Here is a 21,621-nt window from a genome sequence, read left to right as displayed (position 1 = left end):
AGTAATGACTGTTTGTACCGTTATTCCAACAATCATTGTTGCAAGTAAAAATTACTTTCATTTTTGCATTAATCTATTATCTGTTAAATGTCAACCTTAAATCTCACATATATATATACCCAATTATTCTTATTTCAAAACGTGGAGAGCGTCGTATTTCTTTTCTAAATTTTACTCTTTTTGGTCTAATTCACTATAATTTTTAACACTGTCCAAAATAAGTGTTTTACATGTATACATGCGTATTTCAGATAAAAAGCTGTTTTAAAAAGAATGGGGGAGGGGGGTAACCATCAATTCCTGAAGCAACGTTCCCGTTTTAGGGACAAGGCAAAATTTATCACAATGATGAGACCGGTGCAAACAGGCATGGGACAAAGATTTTTTAAAATAGAAAAGCGTGAGACAAAGACTTTTTTTTCAATATTAAGTACCCATGAGATGAATTTTTATTGACTTTTCACTCAAGCTTGTTTCTGGATTGAAACCAAGCTTACAAGCAAGACTGTAATTTGCCGTAGAAATAATACTCATAATACACAAAAAACAAAAAAACAACAACAAACAAAAACCCTCGATATTCACTATTTCTATAACTAACAGCTAAAACAATGAACATTATGCAAATATACTTTCTATATTTCGATAGCTCAGGTGAATAAATGCAGCACCCAATTTTGTTTCGTATACTGGTTTCGTTGAATACTGTTAGTTCCGGGCACTTGAAAAAGTCACATGAACTCATTGATTACTAAATCAAAAACAGGTACACTGAATACAATTTATACACTTATGCAAAACCATTTCCTATGAAGATATATAATTATGTGGGATTCCTTAAAAAGTCTGTTAAGATATTAGCATTCTCTGGTTCTAAATGGAATAGTTCCCGGTGAAAAGATCCTCCAGCTTGTTGTAGAAGTATTTCTGTGGAGCCCTTGTGTCTTTCAGGTCCTTACCCGTCAACTTGTTACCTACCAGGAATTCTTTGTTCAGTTTGCCTTGACACCATGTGATTACGTCGTCCAAATATGGTGTGGAAATGCCCGCCAATTCAGCGATTCCTTTCATTGGAACTATTCCCATAGAGACATCCTCACGAATGTACCGATACGTGAAGTCTGGAACATATTTTCCGGGTTCTACTGCCTTCATAGGGTGAACTAAGCCGCCATAAGCTTTGTTGGTTCTCATGACCATCATGAGATTGCTTTTGCTGGTTATGTGACTGCTGTAGTGTTTCAGATACCAGTCAAAGATGTGGATGACGTCAGACATATCGAGGCCCGGGACCTTCTTTATAGCTTTTGCTGTTGCCAAACATTCATCGCTTACTCCGGACAAGAGCTCTGTCCGTCTCTCGTCGATTCCTTGATAAAACAGTGGTTTTTCCGAGAGGGGTTTTCCGTTCCATTGAGACCACTTTCCGTACATTATTGGAGGATGGACAGTAGAATCTGCCATCAAAGTAATTGCAATGTAGTTTTGAACGCGTCTCAATTTTGGTTTGTCTCCGAATATATACTGAGAAAGATCTAAAATTGGTCTGGTCTCAAAGCATTGCTCACCTTTCAATACTGATGCACCAAGTGTATCTTTGATCCCTAAAATCTCCACATTTTTTCCAAACTCAATAAGTCTACATACCCAAGGAAGAGATTCGAACGTGACAATTGTACAGTGCTTGGTCTTGTCTCCAAGTAAGTCAACGCATTCAAATTCAAATCCTGCCTGGCCTGGAAGTCCAACGATGACGGTGTTTTTTCCCATGTAAGGATTTATAGCATCAAGATAGCTGGTGTGTGCAAAGGCAGGGACGACAATAAAGATGTAGTGAGCCCCAGATACAGCCCCTTTGGATCTTTGGTTACCATTGATGGCTTGGTTTGTACAAGACTTTCGCTACCGTCGTCGTTTCGGACAGTGATAAGTAAACCCGATTCCAATTTCGCTGTCCATCTCTCTGCTTCATCAGAATATAGAGTCAGTACTCGACTCTTTATGTTGGATTTTAAGGAGGCAAGCCCTGCCAAACAATGGGCACCATTTCCACCTCCACAAATTAAAATCACTCTTTTTACGCTCATCAGGGGTCAAACAATATCAGTTTTAACCGAAAAAATGTCACCAATTGAAAAATTTACTTCACAATTATCACATTGGTGTGTATTCCGTATGGTAACCCTTTTTATTGGTTTGTCCAATTATTTTATTACGTGAACTTAGGTCAATGTTTAAACTTTTCTTTTATATACTTATTGGTTTTAGCCCGACAGCTTGAAGCAGTCACAAATAGTGGTTTTAAATTAATTAAAGCATATTATAGCTAACAATCTGACAAACCTGGTCCTATGCAAAAAATAACAAAACCGTATATAAAGGACGTGTACAGGTAAAAAATATCCATGATCATGATATTGCATTTACTTTTCAATCTCCAGTGTATTTGGAAGCTTTGTTCCCTTGACAGTAAATGATTAATATTCTAAATGTGAGGTAGTATTTAGATTTGACTTTTTTTCCATTTAATTTCGTTTTTCGTGTACCTGCACAACATAAATTCAATAAGAAATTGATATGGCTATTCACACCAGGGGCTATAAGTTAGGGTAAACTAAAAGCATTAGTAAACAAATCAATTCAAGCTAACAACACAGAATATATCAAAATTAAAAGTGTGATCCTCTTGTCACTCTTTTTCTGCTTTAAACTTTAATTTTCTCATGAAATACTTCTTAACTATTTGTTTCTACTATTTCAGTGACATGTACTCAGAAATCGGTTAAGTATTTCGATCAATAGCTGTTTACTGTTGATTTTTTCAAGGTAAGATGAGATGTAATTTTGTAGATTTCCTTACACAAAATAAAAAAATGTTTGTCTAATGACTCATTGGGGTTGTATGTTCGTGAAATCATTGAAATACTCAAAAGATCCCCCCTCCCCACAAATTCTAATGATTTCACATTATTTTGAATGTTTTTCATGAATTTTGGTTAATAGAAGTCGATATCTTTAGAAACTATACGTAAATATACTAATTATTAAGAAACAATATTCATTTTTATACGGTTTTTGAAGTACAATATGTTAACTTTTCATTTAAAAGGTTAAAGATTAGATCCTCATTTATAACCCCCAAAGCGTAAATTAAAAGGTTAATCTATTTACATGTACTTGTACATGTAAATTGATATAACAATTTCGAAAAGCCGGACATATACGCGTTCCTCTACAGTTCTTGAATTTGAAATAACTTTCCTATCCCCTTTGTTACTATCGAGTTATCTAATGTTAGTATCTTTCTTTGATCTTCTTGTTAACAAAATGCGTTTTTAGATATGATTATCATGACTCTTCAATTTGATTTTAAAGAACGGAAAAGACTTGTGTTACAATGCACGTTTATATAATATATCAATGCAAATAGCTAAAATATTTCATTAAATTACCAACAATTACTACGATGCTGCGTTTGATCTTTAAAATATATATATAATAGTATATATATATATATATATATATATATATATATATATATATATATATATATATATATATATATATATATATATATATATATATATGAAAAATAACAAACATTAGATTTAACACCCGTTAAAAAATTATAATAATTATTATGAATAATTCAACTTAAAATAGTATAATAATAGAGAAATATTCTCAAGAATATGATTACAACGACACATTATAAATCAATTATACGCTTCATTAGTTTTTTGTTTGAATATCATTTATATAAATTAAATCTTAATGTTAATTCCCTTGATAAATTGTTCGGATGCAGAACTAAAATACTTGGTCCTCTTCGTGATGTATCCATCGGATGAACATGCTTTCCTTTCTCTCCTTTTCAAGTTCCTGTTTGATAATCTGTTATCCGTATTTTTTGTTTCTGTTTTTAGGTCACCTGAGTCACTCAGGTGACCTATTGCAATTGCTCTTCGTCCGTCGTCGTGCGTTGTGCGTCGTGCGTCTGTGCGTCGTGCGTTAACAATTTTACATTTTTGACTTCTTGAAAACTACCAGGCCAATCGTTACCGTTTTTGGTGTAAAGCATCTCTATGGTAAGAAGAATCTAAATTGTGAAATTCATGGCTCTACCACCCCTGAGGTGCCACGGGCGGGGCCAAATATGCAAAAAAAACCAAATTTTCAAAAATCTTCTTCTCTACTCCCATGCATGTGAGGAAAAAACTAAATGCATGGTTATGTTGACCATGAAGCCCTCTACCAAAATTGTGTAAATTATGGCCCCTGGGTCCGGGGTTCTGGCTCTAGGGTGGGGCCAATGTGGCCATATAGTAAAAATGTATTTAATCTTAGAAAATCTTCTTCTCTACTACCATATACATTTGTCAAAAACTAAATGCATGATTATGATGTCCATGAAGCCCTCAACCTAAATTGCGAAATTCATGACCCCTGGGTCAGGGGTTCAGGCTCTAGGGTTGGGCCAATATGGCCATATAGTAAAAATGTATTAAATCTTAGAAAATCTTCTTCTCTATTATCATATATATTTGTCAATAACTAAATGCATGATAATGATGTCCATGAAGCCCTCAACCTAAATTGTGAAGTTCATGACCCCTTGGTCAGGGGTTCAGGCTCTAGGGTTGGGCCAATATGGCCAAATAGTAAAAATGTATTAAATCTTAGAAAATCTTCTTCTCTACCCCCATATATATTTGTTAAAAACTAAATGCATGATTATGATGTCCATGAAGCCCTCTACCAAAATTGTGAAATTCATGACCCCTGGGTCAGGGGTTCAGGCTCTAGGGTGAGGCCAATATGGCCAAATAGTAAAAATGTATTAAATCTTAAAAAATCTTATTCTCTACTCCCATATATATTTGTTAAAAATTAAATGCATGATTATGATGTCCATGAAGCCCTCTACCAAAATTGTGAAATTCATGACCCCTGGGTCAGGGGTTCAGGCTCTAGGGTGGGGCCAATATGGCCATATAGTAAAAAAAATTTAAATCTTAAAAATCTTCTTCTCTACTCCCACACATGTGAGCAAAAAGCTGAATACATGGTTATGATGTCCATGAGGGCCTCTACTACAATTGTGAAATTCATGACCCCTTTGTTAGGTGTTCAGGCTCTAGGGTTGGGCCAATATGGCCATATAGTAAAAATGTTTTAAATCTTAAAAAATCTTCTCTACTCCCACACATGTGGGCAAAAAAATGAATACATGGTTATATCCACAATCTCCTTGACCTAAATTGTGAAATTCATGGCCCCTGAGTCAGGGGTTCAAAACATGAAGGGGGGGGGGGGTGGGGGTGGGGGCGCAATATGGCAATATAGTGTTAATGCATATAATGTTTAAACATTTTCTTCTCTATTCTCACACATCTGTATAAAAAAACTGACTAATAATTATGTTTACCAGGAAGTCCTCTACTGAAATTTTAATTTTCATGTCCCCTCAAGGATGGGTTTTGACTCTAGGGCAGGGCCAAAATGGATGTATAGATGTTAATGCATATAACGTTAAAAAATTATTTTCTTTACTCCCACACACCTGAAAGGAAAACTGAATTCATGATTTTGTTGACCAGATCTTTTAGTTTTTCACCAAAATAATAGGTTTCACAGTTCTTTTTGAAACGTGGTCGTCATTACAAATTTATAATTTTTCTACTCCAGTATGAAACCTAATTAATTAGATGCATATATGAGACTCCATGACAAGTTTGTGTATGGGATATATGCTACTCAGGTGACCGTTAAGGCCAATTGGCCTCTTGTTTATTGTTAATTATCCCAGGCCTTTCCTGATCAGGGTATATAATCTACGACAATGGAAAGATATTCTTTTATTTGTTTAAAATTCACCACTTGACCATGAAGTATATTTGATAAACATAAATAAGATGAGATAAATGAGTTTCTATTAATCAAAATCGACCGGATATCTGATGCTAGAAAACGTTAATTGATTAAAACTATGCTTCTGCATCTTTTTTTGAAGAGATTTCTTTAAAAAAATTTAATCTCAGATTCTGTTGAATTAAGAGTCTGTTAATGGAAAATACAGTCGCTTTTTAAAGAAGCAAATGAGATAATACTCGTTGTGTGTAAATATTCACATTCACGTACCGATTATTATCTCACATTTACCATGATTAACTATGGTCATGATCATGTTGATGATATTACCGGTATATTGATACTAATATCAGAATAATCATGATTGATATTTTTATTTGGTCTTATAAGGTTTTCAGAATTGTATAATGTATAGCATAGATTTAGATGCATTTTCTTTTTAACGATAAACATCTGACTAAAACGGAGATAGCTGCAAGCGGGGGACTTGAAAAAGTGTTAGACAGTATAATGCTTACTTGAATTTCAAGTAAGCTGCTGGGACGTCCAAAAATGACTTAATTCATAATTTTTAAAACGTTTTAGCTTTTATATCAAAAGTAAGTGCGTATGCATAGTCATGAAATCAAATTTTAAACAGGGTTCATGCATAAGTTCATAAACATGTCGTTAAGTTATCTATCTGACAGCGAGCATAGTGATGGATCGTAGTGCATTTAATATTTTCATTAAGTTTTGATACAATTGCTGATTTTTTTTTCAATCATAACAAGTAGTTTTCTTCCTTCGGCAAAGATGGATGGTAAATTAGTAGTGTTAACATGTGGAGGAGGAAATGGCGCCCATTGTTTGGCTGGACTCTCCGCAATGAGACCCAAGATCGAAAGTCGTGTGCTGACACTTTATTCTGACGAGGCAGAGAGGTGGGCAGTTGAGTTAGACTCTGGTTTACTTATCACTGTGCGAAATGACGATGGAAGCAAAAGCCTCATAAAAACCAAACCATCCATGGTGACTAAAGACCCCCAAAATGCCGTACCTGGGGCCAATTACATCTTCTTTGTTGTCCCTGCGTTTGCCCATGCACAGTATTTTGAAGCCATAGCTCCATACATAGAAGACAACACTGTCATTGTTGGACTACCTAGTCATGCAGGGTTTGAGTTTGAATGCGCGGATCTTCTTGGAGAAAAGGCCAATGCTTGTACAATTGTTGCGTTCGAATCTCTTCCATTCGTTTGTAGACTTATTGAATTTGGAAAAAATGTAGAAATCTTGGGCTTTAAGGATACACTGGGTGCATCAACGTTGAAAGGTAAACGGTGCAATGTGACGCAATCTGTTTTAGAATTACCACAGTACATTTTTGGAGATAGACCAAAAGTACGAAGAGTTCAAAACTATATTACTACCATTCTGATGGCTAAATTCATAGTTCATCCTTCTTTAATGTATGGAAAATGGTCTCAATGGGACGGAAGACCCCTCTCCGAAAAACCACTGTTTTACCAAGGAATCGATAAGAGGCAGGCAGAGCTCTTGTCTGGAGTTAGCGACGAGTGTGTAGCAACAGCAAAAGCTATAGAGAAGATGGTACCTGGCCTCGATATGTCTGATGTCATTCATGTCTTTGACTGGTATCTGAATTACTACGGTGATCAAATATCCGACAAAAGCAATCTCATGACGGCCATGAGAACCAACAAAGCTTATGATGGCCTAGATCACCCCATGAAGGAGATAGAACCAGGAAAATATGTTCCAGATTTTACGTATCGCTACTTAAGTGAGGATGTCCCTATGGGAATAGTCCCAATGAAAGGAATCGCTGAATTGGCGGGCGTTTCCACGCCATATTTAGACGAGGTGATCACGTGGTGTCAGAGCAAATTAAACAAAGAATTCCTTGTGGGTAACAAACTGACGGGCAAGGACTTGAAAGACACAAGGGCTCCACAGAAGTACGACTACAAGCTGGAGGATCTGTTCAGTGGAAACTTGAATTCATTCCGGTATTGAGTTTGGGTCGACTAAATTGTATCAAAGATCAGCGTTTTACGATTGAAATATTAATTGCAAACATTTTGTTTTGTCAAAAAGAATAAAAGTACATGTAATATGAAAACAATCTGAGTATACAAATAAGAAATTATGACTATTTGTATCTACAAACGACAACTTGTGAATAATGTACTTAATTTATAAGGTATAGTACATGTATTTAAGATTTTTGTATCCCTGATATAAACTGAATTTCCGCTAACCACGGATTTACGATCCCATCCTCTGCTCCACAGCGGTTGTGTGAGAGGAGAGGAGGAAATCATACACCCTTGGCGAACAAAGATGTATAAACAGAGGCTCTTTCATATTCCTGGTACAACAGCCTTTATTTCATCCTCTAGCACTCCATTTATTACACCTTTCATGAACATCTGTGTACTTTGAATTTGCAATACCTTTTATATTTCCCGATTGAATGGAATGATATGAGAAAGGTTGAGAGAATGGACGTAAAAAACCCAGATATAGAATGTGATTCAGATTTGACATTTTCTATCTATATTCTGTAGTAGATAGATCCATATTTGTATTGTATATGTATCCGAAATAAATGATTCCATCCATAGTTGACATGTAAACTGTTTTATATTACTGGATGCTGCATTACATGATTATCGCACATAAAAAGATTATAAATGAATGCCCTTACAAATGTCAGCCGGTGATAATGGTTTTTATATTTAACGAAATTCCACCGGAATGTAACAAAATCGAAAAGACGTAACATAGGAAGCTCGCGTGCCACTTTGCGGCTCTGTTTCTTTTTAAACCGTCAACGTGCCCATTTTGATGATAATGAGATCAAGGCGAGGTACAACTGGGTTGTTGGAATAGGTAATTTAACATAAAACGTCTTACATTTCATTTTGTATACATATTATAAGTGACTGGTGAAAATTCTCCATTTGTGATAAGTTAATTATTTTGTAATCAAATTATACTAATAAACTGAGTTATTTGATAAGATATGTTTCTTTTCTTAATCTTGAAGAACATAAAATTGCATGGTCCAACAATATTTAGAACACAAGGCCAAGTATTCCAAGTTTCCGACGGATTATACTTGTTGATTAAATTGTTTAACAAAAAAACCCTTATTACTCATTATCTGATACAGTTGATCACGACTTCATCCATGCAACATAGTATACAACAGGGATGTACTGAATGTCAAGAGCTTTAAGTAGAGTAAGTTGTGACTGTATATGCAATAAGCAATAATTTTTATGCAAATAGCAATTGGTTAACCAAAGGCCTATCAAAGTTGAACCTTCAACTATGCTTTACTTGCATTTGGCTAAGAGATATTCTCTTCTTGAGCAAATGTATTTACATTTGCAAATATGTTTACTTATATGATACTATCGTATAGGGGAAGCGTTCAATTCTGTGTGAACTTTTTCTGATGGTGACGTCACAGTGATTATCGTTTGACGGTTAAGTATTGTAAACATAAAAACACAGTAATTTTAATAATTTTTAGCGATTTGCCGTTTTCAAATGTAAATACAAGTAATAAACAGCAATGTTGAAAAGTTCATCGAGATTTGAACTTGGTTGGTAGTGATCAAATCTTCTGTGAAATCCTTCATACTTTAATACACTATAGTCAAAAAGGAGGAATAAAGGGGGGGGGGTTCAACGCTATATAAAATACCTGACAAAAATAATACAACAAATTTTTAAGCTTTAAATTGAAAAAATGATCAGGGAGCAAGGTAGTTTAGAAAATGTATACCTTGAACTCTAGCTATCAGAAAGGAACCAAAATGGGACACACAGCAGGAAATAAAAACTTTAAAAAAAGGTTTTAGAGCATGTGGAATACTTTATTAAAACCAGAATAAAAACAGTCTTCAAATGAATGAAACGGCAATTTTAGTACAATTAAGAATCCGGTAAAAATATACTTGGAGGTTTAGGATAAAAAAAAACAACTAAATCTCAGTTTGTTTCAATTAATTTTCATTTAAACATGTTTTTGAGCTGTATTTGTTTTGATAAAGTAAAAGTAACGCAATATTAATATGTATCAACTATCAATACATTGTTGCTCATGTCCTCGATCTAGCCTACATGTGTGTATCTCTTGTTAAGTTACGAACAACCCCACGCAGCCCCCCCCCCCCCCCCAAAAAAAAATACCAACACTATTTAAATGCACATGTAATCAAAGTTTTTAGTTTGGACCCAAATCGAGTGAGAAAGAAAATTATTCATATTTCCTTTCTTTGACTCTTAATCTGCACCGTTGATATTTATTAATAAAAACCAACTCAGTAAATAACTTCTTAACTCTTTAATAGAAAGATAAATATATAGAAAACAACTTTGTAAACGGTATCTAGCAGAACAATTAACATGCTAAGAAAATAAAGCAAGGAAAAACAACTCTCAACATGCATATAATACATGCAAGTAAAAAATTCCAGGGTCACGATACATTATGAAGTAAATACTACACTCCACTCAAAATCTGGCAAGTACTAATCGTCACGGAGGGAGAGTGGGATATTGTTATAGTAAAAGATCTATCAAACTTAAGATTGTTTTTAAATATATAGAAAATTATGATTCTACAAGAATGATAAGCTGATTAGATTGTCTACTTTTAGAGGTACTGATCTACAAACGTTTCTTTTTAACAACTCATCATTGTGGAGTTACTTCGAAACTCCCAGTGAACAGATCCTCAAGTTTATTGTAGCCATATTTCTGTGGAGCCCTTGTGTCTTTCAGGTCCTTACCCGTCAACTTGTTACCTACCAGGAATTCTTTGTTCAGTTTGCCTTGACACCAAGTGATTACTTCGTCCAAATATGGCGTGGAAACGCCTGCCAGTTCAGCGATTCCTTTCATTGGGACTATTCCCTCGGGAACGTCTTCTGCCATGTAGCGATATGTGAAGTCTGGGACATATTTTCCGGTTTCTATCTCCTTCATTGGGTGAACTAAGCCGTCATAAGCTTTGTTCGTTTTCATGGCCATCATGAGATTGCTTTTGTCCGTAATTTGGTCGCTGTAGTAATTCAGATACCAGTCAAAAACATGGATGACGTCAGACATATCCAGGCCAGGGACCTTCTTCTCTATAGCTTTCGCTGTTGCTACACACTCGTCGCTAACTCCGGACAAGAGCTCTGCCTGTCTCTCATCGAGTCCTTGGTAGAACAGTGGTTTTTCTGAGAGAGGTTTTCCGTCCCATTGAGACCATTTTCCATACATTATTGGAGGATGAACTATGGACTTTGCCATGAGAGTTATAGCAATGTAATTTTGAACGTGTCTAACTTTTGGTTTTTCTCCGAGGATATATTGGGTTGTTTCAATAATGGGTTTCGTCAAATTGCACTCTTTACCTTTCAATAATGAGGCACCCAGAGTATCTTTAAAGCCTAAAATTTCAACATTTTTTCCGAATTCAATAAGTCTACATGCCCAAGGAAGCGATTCAAACGTGACCATTGTACAACGCTTTGCTTTGTCTCCAAGTAAGTTCACGCATTCAAATTCAAATCCTGCCTGACCCGGAAGTCCTACAATAACGGTGTTGTCATCTATGTACGGAGCCATAGCTTCAAAATACATTGCATGTGCAAAAGCAGGGACAACAATAAAGATGTAATCAACTCCGGGTACGGCCTTTTTGGGGTCTTTGGTCACTAGAGACGGTTTGGTTTTAATTGACTTTATGGTTCCATCATCATTGTGTACAGTGATTATAAATCCTGAGTCCAAATTAGCTGCCCATCTCTCCGCCTCATCGGCATACATTGTCAGCACCCGGCTCTCGATGTCCGGTCTGACGGCGGCCAGTCCAGCCAAACAATGGGCGCCATTTCCTCCCCCACAAGTTAATACTACCAGTTTTCCAGACATCACTGTAATTTAAATAAATATTTTCATTTTTTACTGAATGTAATCTGATAAATGAATTGCGTTAAAAATATTCTACTGTAGAATTTATGCATACCACACAGTTTACGTGTTAATCCGACTTATGTTTCCTGTTTACACACAAAGATTTGTTGGGAGATTTTTTTTATAACACTGCATATTTGTTCTGCCTGCTCAGCGTTGTCATGTACACACGTAGTGACTGGAGTAGACAGACTGATATTATCTTTCAGGTCCTGGGGTTCATGGCCCTCAAATGTCCAGATGAATAAAGGATCGAATAACATGTAGCTAGATACGTGTACATGTACGGCAAACTGAACTTTCAATTAAGATAATTAATTAACATTCCAGCCATCAAACCAAAGCTAATATAATAAGTGGTGTATATATCTATGAGTCTTTTATATATGATTTTTAATTAGCACTAAACGAACAGATATCTGAATTATCGCTTAAACCAAAAAAAAAAAAAACAACGTGTGTTTAAATGCCGGACACTAAGCACGTATATCCCACACACACACACACGGAAGACCTTGAGCATGCATGTCGAGTATTGATTTATGTTTACATACATTGGCGTCCGCTCCAAGGTCAGGCTGAATGAAAGTACATGTACCAGTGTAGCTGCATATTTATAACAAAAAACACATGCAAGAAATACTACAATATTTATATTTGTTGGATTTTCCCCCTGAACTATGTCACACCCAAAACTGCGTCGTTTAAATACTCGAACACCCTATATTTAGATAACCTGCCTGTTACGCAAGCAGAACCATGTACTGAAATTCGATGCAAATATAAATTTAGGGTACCTGATTTCAGCAATACTCTCTCAGACTCAATGGTAAATGAAATTCTTTTGAGGACAAGTCTAAAGCAGCCGGGGCACAGCACAACAGAACCGGCGCTAGATAACGAATCTCGACATCTTTGCAAGTAGAGTTACCGCTCTTTGTAATTTTGTCTCAAAATCTGCGACGGCGGACGTAATATTTCCGTCAAGTTGACGACGAAAGTGATGTTGGGATTGCTCCGACGGGAGGAATATTCATGATATGATGTCAAATCTTTATTATTTGCTAAGACTTTTTTTTATGTACTTAAACTTCATTCATATAAACTGATATAAATGAAAACAATTTTGTAAAATATACATTTATCTTTTCAATAAGATGTAGAAAATTTGGCATCAATCTCATATCAGCCAAAAAAGTATTAATTTTCTTTAAATGGTACCAAGTGAATTTTTTCTGATAAAACACAAATATCGATAAATAAACTGAGAAAAAAGCAATCATTAGAGAGAAATGCATGCGCCAGTAAATTTACTATAAAAAAAATAAAGTTAAACAATTAGAAGTTGCAAACCAGTTTTATTTACAAATGATAAGTAATTGTTGAAATGGTTATAATTAATTGAAGCTTAATCAATGAACAGATTTTAATTTATCTAATTATACTTACTTGGGCCCAAATCTGACTCTGAAAATTCAAAAGCATGCAGGCACATTTAATCTTCTTCGTATCAGAACTAGTTACTGATAACCTGTCATGATAATGTTTGACTAATACATGTAGCCTAATAGTAAATGTCCTCTTTTATCATAAAATAAAATCAAAGTTGTTTAAAAATAATTTTACATTTATTTAAATAGAAATACAAGTACATATCCAACTGCACAACAAAATCGACGTGGTAATAAAAGACTAGATAAATGATCATGTTAAACTCAAAAGCCTCAGTAATAAGCATTTTCATAAGCAATGTCGTTATGGCTCTAACATACAAACACTGATTTGCATGCTTTGTAGTCTACTTAAACATCAAATAGCTGCTGTACGCTCTTAAATCCGAATCTCTGTGGTGCCCTGGTCTTTGACACGTCCTTTCCCGAGAGCTGCGAGCCCACCATGTATTCTTGTTGAAGCTTGCCTTGAGCCCACGTTATGATCTCGTCCATCACAGGAGTCGCTACCCCGGCCAGTTCCCCGATTCCCTTCATTACGACTAAACCGAACGGTACGTCTTCTGCCGTGTATCTGTAGCTAAAGTCTGGCACAAACTGGCCATTTTCCACTTCCTTCATTGGATGAAGTAAGCCGTCGTATGCCTTGTTTGTCTGCATGGCCGTCATCAAATTTGTCTTGTCTGTAATCTGGTCCGCGTAGTAGGCGAGGTACCAGTCAAATATATGGATGACCTCTGACATGTCTATTCCCGGAATCTGCTTCTCTATTGCTTTCCCGATGGCAATGCATTCGTCGCTTACCCCAGACAATAACTTTGCCTGCTTTTCGTCGACTCCTTGATAAAACAATGGTTTTTCTTTGAGCGGAGTTCCATCATATGACGACCATTTCCCGTACATTAGCGGCGGGTGAATGATAGACTTGGCCATCAGATTCACGGCGATGTAGTTCTGGATCTCCCTCAGGACGGGTTTTGGCCCCAAGACTTTCTGAACGGTATCAAAAGGAGACCCTTTAACATTTGATTGACTTCCTTGTAGTTTTGAAACTCCTAGAGTTTCTTTAAAGCCCAGAATTTGAACCAGACGACCAAATTCCAAAATTCTGCATGCCCAAGGTAGAGATTCAGCAGACATGACGATGCAAGTTTTTGCTTTTTCTCCAAGCATGTACAGGCATTGAAACTCAAACCCAGCCTGGCCCGGGAGACCAACTATTAACGTGTTGTCCCCGACAAAAGGCGAGATCTCTCTGAAGTACTGCTCATGTGCAAACGCTGGGACTACTAGGAATATGACGTCAGCACCCGACGCGGCTTCTTTGGGATCCTTAGTTACCAATGTTGGTTTGGATTTAATTTCTCTAGAGGAGCCATCACTGTTGACCATAGTTACGATTAAATCATTGTCCTGGAGTATTTTGGACCAGCGTTCTGCTTCGTCAGCGAACAAAGTTAAAACACGTGTTTCAACATCCGGGTTACTGGCCGATAATCCCGCCAAACAATGAGCTCCGTTTCCTCCTCCGCAAACTAAAACTTTCAGTTTGTTTTCTGTTCCCATTTCTGTTGTTCACTGCACCTAGAGTAAAATTTAAGAACTTGGCAATGGGGGGCTAAATTGAAAGCAAATCAAGAATGGTATAATGGATTTATTTATTACGTTTGCAAAAAGTTTGAAAATAATATGCGAATGTTCTATACACAAAGTACAGTCATGTTTTCTATTAAAGTACTAGGATTAACTTTCAGACAGAAAGATTCGAAATTTCTTTAAAAAATGTAAATAATGATAATAATGAACTATCACTATTCACTGTTTGTTTATTCAGTTTTTTGGGTTTTTTTTTATAGTTTTTTCTAATTATTTGCCGGGAAAAAGTTATGACAGATGAGGGAATTTTAATTAAGTTTGACGGCACCAAGGTGGAACCAACAGCTCATGTATCATTAATTCCAGTGTAAAGAAATCACTGTAAACATACATGTAGCAAAGGTCAAAGGGCGAACTAAGAAAAAATCAATATGAAATCAACATCAGGGCTTGAATCCCGAAAAACAATAATTTGTTTGACAAAAGATAAATTATGTAATAACAAAGCCAAGCAGGTCTACATGTGACTGAGTATTTGTATCTTTAAAAAAATGTCTGGCTGAAGGAAAACCTCAAGAAATTGAGAAATCAATAATAATTTTAAACTCAAAGTACCCTTAAATTAGTTTCACTATTTTAACCAGTTTTACTTTTAAAATTGGTCGGAGTCGAATGAAAACGGCCCGCACCACTATCTGTTCACAATTTATTGACAAGCAATTGGTGCTACGAAGTCCTTCTTGTCAAAGTGCGAGTCTGTCGCAAGAACTAATCCTATTATCTACCGATTCAATGCAGAAATCATGATCAATTTCATAATTCAAGTTCATCTTTTGAATGTATGATTTACTAACAGCAACAGATGGTATTAATATTAATCTGAAAGACAATTCTTCGACAAATGATTCCATGTAATACACAGCTCATGGAAATCTATATGTGTTAGTCAGAATGTGTATGTGGTCAAGATATCTGTTGTTTATGTGTAATTATTTCTGAGAGAGAGAGAGAGAGAGAGAGAGAGAGAGAGAGAGAAAGAGAGAGATTATTTTCATGCCCTTGTACTTTCAGTAGGACGTAACTATCTATTTCTTGCATCCAAACCACGGGTGCTCGGTTGTTGGATAGTGGAGTTCTTTATTATTTGTTCCTAAGGACAAAAATGATTAAAATTAGTAATCTTAAGTGTATTTTTGTGTATTGCATAGTCACTGAAAACCCCTGTTTCAGTCTTGTTTTAAAGGTTAAAAAAATAGAAGGGACCGCGATGGTCTTCAAACTGGGCGGAGGAGGGGGGAAGCTAAATTACTAATTTTGTTAATAAGAATTTATTAAAACTTGGTTATATCATAAAAAGGGTCGGGTATAATCGCACACAGAATTACATGAGTGACTATATCAGCTAAGGTCATCATGAGCAACATGTTCATTGTATACACCGAGCGTCTAGAACTGTACAGTACTATCACCGAGCACTGAAATAAATAGCTGGCATTATCTCAGACGGCGGGAGATGCACATAAAATACATGAACAGGTACATGCGAAGTATGGATACAGTACACATTGCTGTACAAATACTGGTTCCTCGTCGACGAAAAACAGATTTATGGGTATAAAACGGTGACAGAGGCAAGCTGGTTTTGTCCAACCTTTCAATTTTATTTCCCTTGATTGGAAATTTTAAGAGATCGATGGACCAAATATATTGGGGCTTTACACTACTAATACTCTGACATTTTGAAAATCTAACATTGACAAATACCTTTCCTTCTAATTTCAAATTTTAAATTACGCATAACATTTAAAGAGAGAAAACCGATTAAATTTCGATGCAGTTAAATAGTTCATTTTAGACAGGTTTCGTGATATTGATCAATCTCTTTTTCACCACATACATCGCAATTTTTCCTATATTTTGTGAACTATTCCTAGTACATAGGGTACAAAAAAAAAGAACCAATACAGATTGTTATTCGTCTGTTGCTTGGCTTTTTTCTTTATTAGAAATAAATGAAAAAAGAAATGAAAATGAATTTTATTTTTTATGTACTAGTAGCCTGCAAACTATTCTTTATTCACACGACATTTTTGCAAGATCATATTCGACAGTATTTTTTTTACGCCAAATATTTTCTTTAAGATTAAAACAAATTAATAGGTTAAAATCAAAACAGTTTGAAAAATCATATCGAATACAAATTTTGAATTTGAATTGACTGAATATCTAAATTTTTACAACTTATTTTCTGGAATAAATTACGTATTATATCATTATATCTAACTAAAGTCATTTTTCTCTATATTTTCTGATATTTAAAAAAAAAATCTATCAAACTTGAATAGAAAGCACTCGGACAAACAACATAAAGCTTATGTAACAAATGAAAAAGTTTTATTTAAAACGGAGAGGGAAACAAATGTTTGATAGAGCTTGCACGCTTGAAAATTTCCAAACTATGAATTAAAAGAAATGCAAGTTACAAATAAAATGAAATGCATGTGAAAGTGTGGATGAATACATGTTCTTACCTTGCAGATAAAAGTTGCAGGACCTCTGAGCAGATACGATTCTGATTTGCCGTATCAGCTGACACAGACGATGATTTTGGCAGAAGATGGCGCTTGTGCCGAGTCCAATTAATTGTCCTGGCTGTATTGGCAGCATTGTACCTGGGTGAAGGTCAAGGCGTGAACCCTACAGATTGACATTACTAAGACAACTTACACTTCGCAATGCTCCAATGATTACGAAACCTTCTAGTTCTTCGGAGAGCTTCTGGGAATGGCAACTATCTGTTGCATTGTTTGATTCAAGTTCAGTGTTGTTTTTCATTTTTGGACACTTGTTTGTCGTCTACGATTCACTGGGTAATATCATATCTCAATTCATCTAACAAGTGTAAAAATTGTATTTTAATTTAGATATATTCAATAAATACCAATTTTTCGAGTGATCATTGATGGAGAGATTTCAGTTTTGAATCTTATTGCGTATATTTTACTGATGGAGAAATGAGATAATATCTAGATAAAGAAAGAAAAATAAACAATCTTTTATATCTTGTATTGATTTATATAAAATCCAATCAGTACACTAATTTTTGGGAGTTGATTTTAATCAAAATCTCCTATGCAGTTACTCAGACAAACCGAAAGTGAAACAGTGTTTGGACCTCAGCACAAATCATCGCTGCTGACAAGACTTAGTTCTTGAAAATGATTGATAAATTCGATGTAATGTATGCTAAAGCATTGTTTTTTTTTCAAGGGAACTTATTTATAAATAATCAGATTTTAAATGGTACGAACAATTTAGATATTTTTTGTAGTCGTATGTATTCCTACGCCAGAGTCTAATATAGTCTCGTTAAACTCGACACTCGGCTGTCTCCGTAAATCTCCGACAAGCAGAGAGTCTCTCTTGCTTGTCGGCGATTTACGGTGGCAGCCGAGCGTTTGGTTGAACGAGACTATTACTGATACATAGTTTGATTGAATTAATTCTATCTTTAAATAGTATTTAACATGATTCAGATGGGGGTTTCTCGACATTCTTGTCGAAAAAGTCCAAAAATTCATATTATAAAAATGTGCGTAATTCAAATACAAATTAGAAACTACTTGTACTTGTCATGCTAAATAACGTATCATTGATTACATCGACAAAATCAACTCCCGTCAGTTCTTCAGTACTTTGATTTTCATCGGTAGAATGGATGAACTTAACTTTAAAATGCCTAGTCTATCTAGTTGCAGTACTGAAATCAGAATTGAAAAAAGTGATTAAGTTTTATAATATTATTCCATCTACTACATGCAGTTCGATATTTTTTTCGTGGTCATTATCATTTTATTGGCATGACTGGAATTCTATATTATTGTGCTCTTTGCATATTGTTTGTGTATATACATGCTTTTATAACATGTCATCTGTGCTTCAGCGTGAATTCAAGGTGAAAGAAATGATCAATTTACACCATTTGGTAATTTTTCAGGTGCATCAAATCGATAACCATCTAAAATCTATACCTTAGCCTTGTATTTCTTAATTACATAATCCGTTACATCCATGTGCTGACCAGGGCAGTGTAGGTAGTGAGATATGGAGCATGTGTTTGTGATACTCGGGGAAGTAATAACTGTCTATTTACTTATAAACAGAATGAAAAGGTATGGTGGTTTCCATCATTATCCGAGCTGATGAGAATAAACAAGTATTCTTGTTGCTGCTACGAGAATCACGTTCCTCAAGTACATTGTACTTAAATCAAAGTATTGACACTACTTAAGGGGGTGTCTGGCCAACTTGTGCATTTGAACATTAATATATTTCTTGAAGTGGCTTTTTTCTGTCCCGCAATGACCAAAACTGTTGTCAAAAGAAAAAAAAATCAATCATTATGAAGTTTTACATATGTTTTATGTACATGTATGCAAATTACGCACACAACAACAAAACAATTCCTTTTTAACACTAAGAACTACGCAGGTACATGTATGAACTTAAACTGAAGATTTAAAATTCTAAATAAATATAAAAGGAGGTAATTGATATCCATTCCAAAACCATTTGTTGAGAAGAAGGTCAAAACTTGCCCATTCCATTCATGACGTAGCTAGCTAGCTTTGTCTCAAAATAGGATACCCTATTCTTAAAATGGGTCCCACAAAACTATCAGTCGGTTCGAGGTATATTTGTCTGCGTCTATGGAGGTATATTGCAGTTATATTTTTCATTGAAAAATATGATAATGTTTATATTTTATTTTAAGGCAATTCGAATTCCCCTCCCCATTTCTGAAAAGAATTTACTGTAATTTATACGTATAGAACTGAAAAAAACCCAAAATTGCACTAAAGTTCTACAGCTGTTCTAAGTGATTAAAAAGGCATTTTCTGCACTTGTGTGCACCTTTTACATTTATTTATTGCTTTTTTATCTTTTGAAAACAGTTTCTGATCCGTTTTTGGTATAAATAAGTCAGTTCAAGAAATGTTTACATTATGGACTACATGTATATAAATGGCCGAACACCCACTTTGAATAAAATCTTTTTTGTGCAATCCATTACTGTATAGCCGCTATACATGTACATGTGCAATCATTGCTGTTTCATTAGTAATTGTTACAAATATTAAATTAGTCTCAAGGACAGGGATTTACAAAGGTAACATCTAGAATAAAGAATTAGTGTACTGTACCGAGCTAGTAAAGAGGTTAGGACCTCTTTGTTTACTGAGTAAATGTTATATAGCAATGACAACCAGCCATTTTTTCGTCTTTCAAACTCTGAACACCCACATTTAGCATCAATTGTCAATATTTTCTGTTACCAGCTGACACATAATTTATACTGTTGTCACTGTGTAGAAACAGACTAGGGTAACGCATTTTACCCTAGTCCAAGATGGCGAAAGGGAAGCACGCTTCGATTATTTTACAATAAATGTACGCATTTATCGGGGTAGTATGGCGAAATAAATGAATTAATTTACACGATTCCAAGTGTATGAAAACTTTTGTCGATCCAGAACAAATTTATTTCCTTCACTTGTATATTTAGACCGCAAAAACAGTACCCCTCTAAGCTAACCCAATTCCCTTAGTAATCTATATCTGCAATATATAAGTAAAGTTATTAGTAAGTGATACAAACTTCAAAAGAATTTGGGATAATATAATAGTATATATATAGTGAATGTGTAAATTTTGTTAGAAATCCCCAAAAACGTGTTCTTTTGGATATTTGGCGACCCCCCCCCCATCCCCCTCAAAAGAAACACCCCGCCCCCAAAAAAACCCACCAAAATACCAAACACTAAAAAACCTTGATAAGTACGTACGCGTATTTGTAAAAAAAAAAAACGATAATGAAAAATCCGCTTACTACGGATCCGAATGTGTGGTTGAGTGCATTTTATAGACATTATTTGCATAAAGAATTTTGAAGCATTGCTAACGTCGATTTCAACACATGAGCTGTTTAATCTTATCAGTTATAGCTATTATTAAAACGTCTCTATCTTCTTCGTGGTTTGTGGGAGTTTAGAAACTTTTTTTTATAACTATCGCTCCACCTGCTAATTAATCAAATAAGAACAAAGCCTCGATCATAACTATTTGCCCCATCTATACAGGATCTAATATTTCCTGCGTAACATCAATATGATATTGATTAATACTGAAATTTCACAGCAAGTGTCCTTCAATCTATTAATATTTCAGTGCAAGAAGATCTTTTAGCAATAGAGAGCGATTTTAAGGTGACTATAGAGTTTTGTTAGGATATTTCCCTGATGTTTCGTTGTACGGTGTTATGCCTGTGAACACCATCACAGGTACACACAGGTAACTCTGTATTGTTAATTCACCTTCATATCCTGTTGATGCATTTTTCAAAATTTAAATCTCACACATTGTAATGGCATTAAATCATGCGGAAACTTTTAACGAATGTAAAGAAGCCTCCTCCACAGATTTTCACCTGACAACACCCACTCAGGTGTGTTTGTAAATGCATTTCTGCACTGCGTAACCGGTCATATATACGGTTTACGTACATCTCCTATGTTTATGTAATGGGACATTCCAACAAAGTTGTTTGACAAACTTTTGTAATGTCAAATATCATTTACGGACTCCGTCAGACTACAAATGGCTGGACTTAACGTTACACTGAATGCGACTACCAACGTTAGTTGTGTCAACGGTACCG

General features: G+C 35.2%; 3 protein-coding genes and 1 pseudogene across 5 annotated transcripts; 1 reads left to right on the top strand and 3 right to left on the bottom strand.

The window, feature by feature from the left end:
- Positions 1-578: 578 nt before the first annotated feature.
- On the bottom strand, positions 579-2,332 carry LOC128167926 (opine dehydrogenase-like; annotated as a pseudogene).
- A 4,040-nt stretch (positions 2,333-6,372) lies between these two features.
- LOC128167379 (opine dehydrogenase-like) lies at positions 6,373-8,832 on the top strand. The gene has a single exon (XM_052833075.1). It carries the CDS (start codon positions 6,667-6,669, stop codon positions 7,888-7,890), a length of 1,224 nt encoding a protein of 407 aa, XP_052689035.1. The 5' UTR covers positions 6,373-6,666; the 3' UTR covers positions 7,891-8,832.
- A 1,387-nt stretch (positions 8,833-10,219) lies between these two features.
- LOC128167958 (opine dehydrogenase-like) lies at positions 10,220-12,812 on the bottom strand. Of its 2 annotated transcripts, none has more exons than XM_052833984.1 (2): positions 12,654-12,812; positions 10,220-11,816 (listed from the first exon to the last, which is right to left on the bottom strand). In XM_052833984.1, exon 2 carries the CDS (start codon positions 11,812-11,814, stop codon positions 10,588-10,590), a length of 1,227 nt encoding a protein of 408 aa, XP_052689944.1. In that variant the 5' UTR covers positions 11,815-11,816; positions 12,654-12,812; the 3' UTR covers positions 10,220-10,587. The 2 variants fall into 2 exon arrangements, with proteins under 2 accessions (XP_052689944.1, XP_052689945.1); XM_052833985.1 differs by lacking the exon at positions 12,654-12,812 and adding an exon at positions 11,909-12,275.
- Positions 12,813-13,194: 382 nt separating this feature from the next.
- On the bottom strand, positions 13,195-17,754 carry LOC128166457 (opine dehydrogenase-like). 2 transcript variants are annotated; one of them, XM_052831632.1, is made up of 2 exons: positions 17,435-17,754; positions 13,195-14,891 (listed from the first exon to the last, which is right to left on the bottom strand). In XM_052831632.1, the coding sequence occupies exon 2, from the start codon at positions 14,871-14,873 to the stop codon at positions 13,659-13,661; it is 1,215 nt and encodes a 404-aa protein (XP_052687592.1). In that variant the 5' UTR covers positions 14,874-14,891; positions 17,435-17,754; the 3' UTR covers positions 13,195-13,658. The 2 variants fall into 2 exon arrangements, with proteins under 2 accessions (XP_052687592.1, XP_052687593.1); XM_052831633.1 differs by lacking the exon at positions 17,435-17,754 and adding an exon at positions 15,969-16,052.
- Positions 17,755-21,621: the final 3,867 nt, after the last annotated feature.

Source organism: Crassostrea angulata, chromosome 10 (assembly GCF_025612915.1).
Source record: "Crassostrea angulata isolate pt1a10 chromosome 10, ASM2561291v2, whole genome shotgun sequence".
NCBI classification, from domain to species: domain Eukaryota; kingdom Metazoa; phylum Mollusca; class Bivalvia; order Ostreida; family Ostreidae; genus Magallana; species Magallana angulata.
This window is presented reverse-complemented; position numbering and strand designations above follow the sequence as displayed.

What these genes read in the sequence shown, in the direction of transcription:
- LOC128167958 (XM_052833984.1), bottom strand. Translation starts at nt 11,814, where the DNA reads ATGTCTGGAAAACTGGTAGTATTAACTTGTGGGGGAGGAAATGGCGCC.
- LOC128167379 (XM_052833075.1), top strand. Translation starts at nt 6,667, where the DNA reads ATGGATGGTAAATTAGTAGTGTTAACATGTGGAGGAGGAAATGGCGCC.
- LOC128166457 (XM_052831632.1), bottom strand. Translation starts at nt 14,873, where the DNA reads ATGGGAACAGAAAACAAACTGAAAGTTTTAGTTTGCGGAGGAGGAAAC.